General features: G+C 44.4%; 1 protein-coding gene across 1 annotated transcript in view; it reads left to right on the top strand.

Annotated features, from left to right (window-relative positions):
• BBS4 (Bardet-Biedl syndrome 4) overlaps window positions 1-6966 on the top strand; it is a 46471-nt gene extending 39505 nt beyond the window's left edge. Inside the window, exons 11-16 of the mRNA XM_023510114.1 lie at window positions 644-796; window positions 898-1069; window positions 3699-3768; window positions 4349-4490; window positions 5342-5543; window positions 6053-6966. Coding sequence (XP_023365882.1) covers window positions 644-796; window positions 898-1069; window positions 3699-3768; window positions 4349-4490; window positions 5342-5543; window positions 6053-6162 — 849 coding nt within the window. The 3' untranslated portion in view covers window positions 6163-6966. The remainder of the gene's footprint in view (window positions 1-643; window positions 797-897; window positions 1070-3698; window positions 3769-4348; window positions 4491-5341; window positions 5544-6052) is intronic.
• The last annotated feature ends 337 nt before the right edge of the window (window positions 6967-7303 follow it).

Here is a 7303-nt window from a genome sequence, read left to right on the forward strand (position 1 = left end):
CAGTTTTTGGCCGGGACTGGGTTTGAACCCACCACGTCCAGTATATGGGGCTGGCATCTACTCCTTTGAGCCACAGGTGCTGCCCTAGTCAGGTTACTTATTGAAGGACACCAACCTAGTCCTAAGTTAGGACGTCATACTATCCTGACTGTGCTGAGTCTCTACCCTGATACCTTTCCTTAGAAATGAAAGGGCTGCTCTGATGAAGCATAAAGCTGACTCACCCCTGTTCTATGACAGAAAGAACTATAACTTAAGTAGCCAAGGACAAGTATATTTGAGGTGGCTAGAGCACTTAGTATACCAAGCAGGGGCTGCAGATAACAGATTAAAGGCAGGTTTTACTTAAAGGCCTGGTATTCATTCTGAAGTGCAGACTTCCCCAACTAGAAGTAGGAAATCAGATGGCTAAGGCGGTGACATTTCGTCTTTTCTCTTTTTTGGACTATACTAAAGAGAGTCCCAGTGTGAGGCATGGGACTTCAGGAACATTTGCCATAAAAGCCTGAATATGTTATTTATGTCCCTGGAAGGGTTTTTGTGCCATTGATACCGATGGACTTGCTGAGGTAAGAAGGCTGCCTCACTGCGGTAGCCTTTTGGGAGTGACTAGATTACTAACTTTATATATGCATGTTTTTAGGCCATCTTGGCAGCAGGCAGCATGATGCAGACCCACGGGGACTTTGATGTTGCCCTCACTAAATACAGAGTTGTAGCTTGTGCTGTTCCAGAAAGTCCTCCACTGTGGAATAATATCGGAATGTGTTTCTTTGGCAAGAAGAAATATGTGGCAGTGAGTGTCCCCTTGTGTCCCTTGTTTGTGTTCATACATAGGGTTAGTGGGTCTGCTTAGCTTGCCCCACCCCCTCATTTAGTGCCTCCTCTCTCCCGCAGGCTATCAGCTGCCTGAAACGAGCCAACTACTTGGCACCCTTCGATTGGAAGATTCTGTACAATTTGGGCCTCGTCCATTTGACCATGCAGCAGTATGCTTCAGCTTTTCATTTTCTCAGTGCAGCCATCAACTTCCAGCCAAAGATGGGGGAGCTTTACATGCTCTTGGCCGGTAAGAGACATTTATATGGAAAGGCCCCTCCACAGTGTGTAGTAAGGGAAAAATGGATTAGAATCATAGGTCAGTGGCTACTGACCCAGAGAAGCCCTTCGCTTGGAGATCCTAGAGGATTGTGATTCCTCAGCCCCCAGGAATTGGGCTGCACAACAGAAGTTGGGTGGCAGGTGAGTGAGCAGAGCTCGGTCTGTATTTCCAGCCACTCTGCACCACTCGCATCACTGCCTGAGCTCCCTCCTTGCAGATCAGCAGCAGCATTAGATTCTCAGAAGAGCGCAGACCCAACTGTCAGCTGCGCATGTGAGGGATCTAGGTGGCGGCTCCTTATAGAGTCTAATGCCTCGTGACCTGAGGTGGAGCAGAGGTGCTGATGTTACTGCTGGAACTGTCTAGCTGCAGGAGAACAAGCTCCAGTCTCTCACTGATTCTGTATTGTGGTTAAGTGTATAATTATTTCATATGTATATTACAGTGTAATAATATTAGAAATAAAATGTATAGTAAATGTAATGTGCTTGAATCATCCCCAAATCACACCCACCCACCCTTGTCTGCGGAAAAATTGTCTTCCATGAAGCCTTTCCCTGGGGACCCCTGCTATAGGAATTGAATTACCATCCTAGATCTTGAAGAAATAGAAAACGATGACAGAGTAACTGATTGCTTCTAACCTGGGGGAATTTCATTCAGAAACTAGTAGGTTAAATCAAGATCATCCCTAGGTCACCTTTTATTGATTTTTTCCTCTTTACTTAACACTTCATCTTTACATATATTGAATCCAACTAAGTTCCAGATAGCGAATATTAAGAGCCTGGGCTTTGGGGCGGCACCTGTGGCTCAAAGGAGTAGGACGCTGGCCCCATATGCTGGAGGTGGCGGGTTCAAACCCAGCCCTGACCAAAAACTGCAAAAAAAAAAAAAAGAGCCTGGGCTTTAAGTGAGGTTCTGCCTCCACTACTTAATATATGTGCTTAGGGCTGATGTGAGGATTACATTATATAGTCAATGAATATAATTCATTGGTTTTATTGAAATACTGGTTTTTGGAAATTATTTTGTGGTTATATAATTATTATGATGAATATTATTGTTGTTACTATAATATAAATGGTGCCTAGGTGGTAGTTCTAAATTAAGGTACCTTATGTTGAAACCCTTATCTCTTCTAAGCACATAATATACAATGTGGTTCCATTCCTGAAACTCTATTTTATGCTATACAAATAGTAAAGTTGGTCACAAATGTAAGTTAAAATTAAATAGTTTAAAAATTACATAAAACCATTTAAAAGTACTGATTAAATATTCTTTATAAGGAGTATTTTCTCCATACACCACACTTACTAAATGTAAGCCTAAAAGCAGTTTCCACGTTCTTATTCACAGTAGTGTTCTGGTGGTTTTTTTGGTCATTACTATGGGATTTTTATTCATGAGAGAAAGTCTGCAAAAGCAATCACGTGGTGGTTATTTGCAGATTGATAGCCCAGTTCTAATGGGACATAGAAAGGAAAACAGCCATAACGTTAGGCATGAGCAGCAGTTCTAACCTTCCATAGTAGAGATGGCGTCATAGTAGAGTTCACGTCAGGCCCTGGAGGAAAGCTAGCATGGGGTAGCACAGAGCGGCTGAGGAGCCACTGAGCAAAGGCACACAGCCGGAAAACCCCAGGGTCCCTTGCAGTTAGAGGGCAGTAGTGTTAGAGACTGTGAGGGGAGGTGAGGCAGGTTATGGAGGGCCATGAGTACAATGCCAGGACTTAGGACTCTCCTAGAGGCCATGTTTGTCCACTTGTACTTCTAGATGTCCTCAAAGGTGCCTGGTTTGGGAGTGAGTGCAAAGCTGGTGGAGAGGCAGAGTGGGCAGAGCTTCATTTTAAATTGTTTTATATATTAGACATCAAGGAGATACTGATTAAATAGGGAGGGGGAATATTCTTTTGCTAAATAAAAGATCACAGTTATAGGTAATGAGGAACCATGAGGATTTTTTTTTTTTTTTTTTTTTGAGACGGAGCCTCAAGCTATCCCCCTGGGTAGAGTGCCATGGCATCACGCTCACAGCAACCTCCAACTCCTGGGCTCAAGCGAGTCTCCTGCCTCAGCCTCCCAAGTAGCTGGGACCACAGGCGCCCGCCACAACGCCTGGCCATTTTTTGGTTGCAGCCATCATTGTTGTTTGGCGGGCCCGGGCTGGGGATTTGAACCTGCCACCTTAGGTGTATGTGGCTGGCACCGAGCCAGGATTCTTAAAGTAGGACAGTGACATGGTCAGATTTGAAAGTCAGTGAGATACCTGGTGGCATCCTGGAAAGTAGAATGGAAGCAGGTAGGGTTATTGCCACTGTGGGAGAAATAGAAAGCTTGAAACTACTTCAGCCTGAAAGAGGTCATTGTCAGAAAAGAAACTGCAAAAATAGGGTGCACAAAAGTTGGTGACATATTAACTGTGGAGAAGGGATTGTTGAAAATGGCATGAGGGATCTAAGCTGAATGACTGAGTAAACTGTGGTGCCATGAGCTGAGAGGGGGAAAGAGGAGTTCAGTTTGGGGGCAGTATTAAACCATTTGTTTTCTGAGTGGAACTTTCCAGCTGCAGTGCTCACTTTCTTTGTTGCAGTGGCTCTGACAAACCTGGAAGATGTAGAAAATGCCAAGAGGGCCTACGCAGAAGCAGTCCGCCTGGATAAGTAAGCTGCTTTGGTGGGGGTGGTACTGGGGAGAGTTGGACCTGCCAAAGCCATGAGGTGCCCATAGCACTGGAGCTGCCTGCGTCAGCCTAGCAGTTCTTCCGTGGCCTCTGTACACAGCAGGCCCAAGTGTAGAAGGGTTGGTTCTTAGGCATGTGGTGGCTCATTTCTGAGAAAATGTTTCCAGTTTCAATTTAGTGGTCAGAGGCAGAGAAAGAGCTGGCTAGTAGGGTTGGGCTGCTGATAGATGTGGGCTAGCTGGAATATTAGATGGCTCCATTTAACCTCAGATGACCTTGACTATTCCACTGGCCTCTGCTAGACATTAGGGTAGGGATCCCTTTTACAACCTTGGCCTGGGAGGAATGTCAGATTTGGTCCTGTTAATCTGCTTTGCTGGTTGGGCAATTAATTCCTTGATTCTTCTCCACACGTCCACACAGCACGTGTTGCCAGTGTAATGTGTAATGGAGAACTGTCTACTAAACCAGTTTTATTATGTTTTTGTGTAATAAGAAGGGTCTCTTAAGTGTTTGTTGTGGAGCCCCAGCTCCATAGGATCCCTATCTGTCTGTCACAGGTGTAACCCTTTAGTAAACCTGAACTATGCTGTGCTGCTATACAACCAGGGTGAAAAGAAGGGTGCCCTGGCCCAGTATCAGGAGATGGAGAAGAAAGTCAGCCTGTTGAAGGACAGTAGCTCTCTGGAACTTGACTCTGAGGTATGTTTTGTTTTGGTTTTTTTTGAGACAGAATCTTACTATGTCTTCCTCAGTAGAGTGCTGGGGCATCACAGCTCATAGCAAACTCAAACTTTAGGACTTAAATAATTCTCTTGCTTTAGCCTCCCAAGTAGCTGGGACTACAGGCACCTGCCACAATGCCTGGATATTTGTGTGTCTCTGTGTGTGTGTGTGTGGGGGGGGTTGTTGTAGTTGTCATTGTTGTTTTTTTTAGCAGGCCTGGGCTGGGTTTGAACCTGCCAGCCCCAGTGTATGTGGCCAGTGCCCTAACCACTGAGCTACAGGCGCCGAGCCTAAGGTATGTTTTTATTAGCTCCTTGGAGTCATAAGTAAGCTGTCCAGGAGACATTGGATCAAGCCCAAATAATCCAAGTACAGGTATAGGCTTATGGCTCTTTTGGGCTTTGATGTTCCTGGCAGCATGAGTTCATCAATTAGTAACAGCCTAGGAAATACTTCCTAAGATAATACTAAAAGGAAATTCAGGCTTACTGAGTTCCTGTTATGTTGCTGATACAGTCATCTAAGTTGAAGTCTGTCTCTTTGTAGCTTTCTCCCACCCCCTTTCATGTAGGAAAGGTGGAGTTTAGCCCAGTAATGCACTATACTTGATTTGTTGGGTTTTGAGATCTGTACAAGCCCCCTTGCCAACCACTAAGGGTAATCTGTACTCTCTGCTGTTCCAGAATGATTTCCTTATGGTAAGTCCTTCCTACTTGAAATGCTATTGCAGCTAAAATCATCTGGTAGAAGACCACAGAAGAGGTCATTTGGCTTGTCTAATAGACCAGTCATGCCTGTGACTTTTTTTCTTCTTTTGTGGATACAAGATGGTGGAGATGGCTCAGAAATTGGGAGCTGCGCTTCAGGTTGGGGAGGCACTCGTCTGGACTAAACCAGTTAAAGATTGCAAATCAAAGCACCGGACTACTTCCACCAATAAACCTGCCAGCATCCAGCAGCCTCTGGGCTCTAATCAGACTCTAGGACAGGCGATGTCTTCAGCAGCTGCATACAGGAAGCTCCCCTCAGGTAGGAGGTTAAAGCTCCATGAAGACCTAGTGGTGTAAGCCATGTGCCAGCAAAGGGATTATAGCTTTGAGTGTGGTTTTCACTCTTTAGAGTCATAACATGTCCAGTGTAGTATTGGCCAAAAAGGGAGAAAAACCATAGGGTGACTGTTTCCTTCCTCAGTCAAGTTGTGTAATAGGTAACAGCCACTTGTAGGCTTAGTTGAATGGTTAGTACCCTGGGTCTTTACGGTTTTCAAGTCTAGAAATATTAAGTACATTCTCTTATGCAGTCTTGCTTTAGTTTTTCACTGCTTTATTGTAAGTTGACACAATGTAGGTGATTAAAGATTTCTTTCAGTGACTCATTATAGGCAAACCTGCCTGTTGCTTTTCTCTTTTAGTTATAGTCTTCCCTTATAGCTGCAAAGGTACACCACAGTCCCACTACGCCCAGAAAATATGAGGTTTCCTCTTGATTTCTTCTGGAATAGTGGAACTGAGAATTCAAGCTGTTTATTTTGTTGCTAGGTGTTGGAGGAACATCCCAGCTCTCAAAGCCACCATCTCTTCCTCTGGAGCCAGAGCCTGTTGTGGAAGCAAGTCCAGCTGAAACATCAGAACAAATGAGAGAAAAATAAGAATAGGCTGACCCCAGAGTAGGGGTTTCTTAGATGAAGATGTTCCAAATGGGGGAAGGTCACATGACATAAAGTGGAGGCCACCACTGTTCCCTGGCAGGCACCACAGAATTAAAACACAGAATGCAGAACGTGTTGCGATGGTCATGAGGAGCCCAAGGTCCTTCCTACCTGGCTGGTAGTAGCGTTTGAGGTAGCAGCCCCTCTATTAGACCCATAAGCCGGGAAATAGGGAGAAGTCAGCATGGACCGTTCCTTTAACAAGTAGGAGCAAGGCTTTTGAGACTATGTATGTAACTGCAAGTCAGCAAGGCATATGATGCTGTTTCCTTTTGAAAGGAAACTTTTATCTCCTGGCTGACTGACCCCTTCCTTTGTGCAAGAGAAGACTAAGAAAGATGTCTGCTCAGTAGCCCTGTGATGGCAAAGGCTTGGTTTGCCCGGGATATATTAGTCCCCAAGGCAAACACAAATCTTGTAAAAAAGCTAAGTTGAGTCCCAGCCTGATGTGTATCCCAACTACATTTGCCCAAAGGGAATCTAGAACAAGCTCTATATTTTGTTCTTGAGAGAGGTCAGAGTCTAGAAGCCAGATCATGTGAGTATGATAAGGAGTAGGAGCCAAGGGCTGGTCTAGTATCAGCACCAAAGATCTAAAATAAAACAAAGGGAAGTGCTTTTTAGCCGAATAATTTTTATTTAAGACAATCAATGATAACCACTGACCAGATGGTATTGATACATTATCTGTATGTCCTTTTAAGAATAAAGATTATGTATTATCATTCTTTTGGGGAAAGTTGTTACTCAGGTATAAAAATAAGAGATTACAATAAAAGCTTTTAAAAATAATTTATGGTCACAGTCTTCCTTTACCTGTTTCCAAGCCTCCTTTGACACTAGAGGAGGAACCTTAAGGGCAAGTTCCTACTTGTTACCCACGTGGCCGTTGTAGCCTCCCCGGTGGGATGACAGGCTAGCAACTTGTTTACTGGGGGCCAGTTCTTGTTTTGCACTTAAAGTGCCTTTTGATCATAATGATTTGAAGGTGGAAAACTGACCATCTGCACAACCAAACTGTGGAGTAGGCAGCTAACTGAGCAGAAGCCTCTTTAGTTCTCGTATCTCGGAATAAAAAGCA

The sequence above is a fragment of the Otolemur garnettii genome, unplaced genomic scaffold, assembly GCF_000181295.1.
Source record: "Otolemur garnettii isolate 467f Iridium unplaced genomic scaffold, OtoGar3 scaffold00011, whole genome shotgun sequence".
Lineage (NCBI taxonomy): Eukaryota > Metazoa > Chordata > Mammalia > Primates > Galagidae > Otolemur > Otolemur garnettii.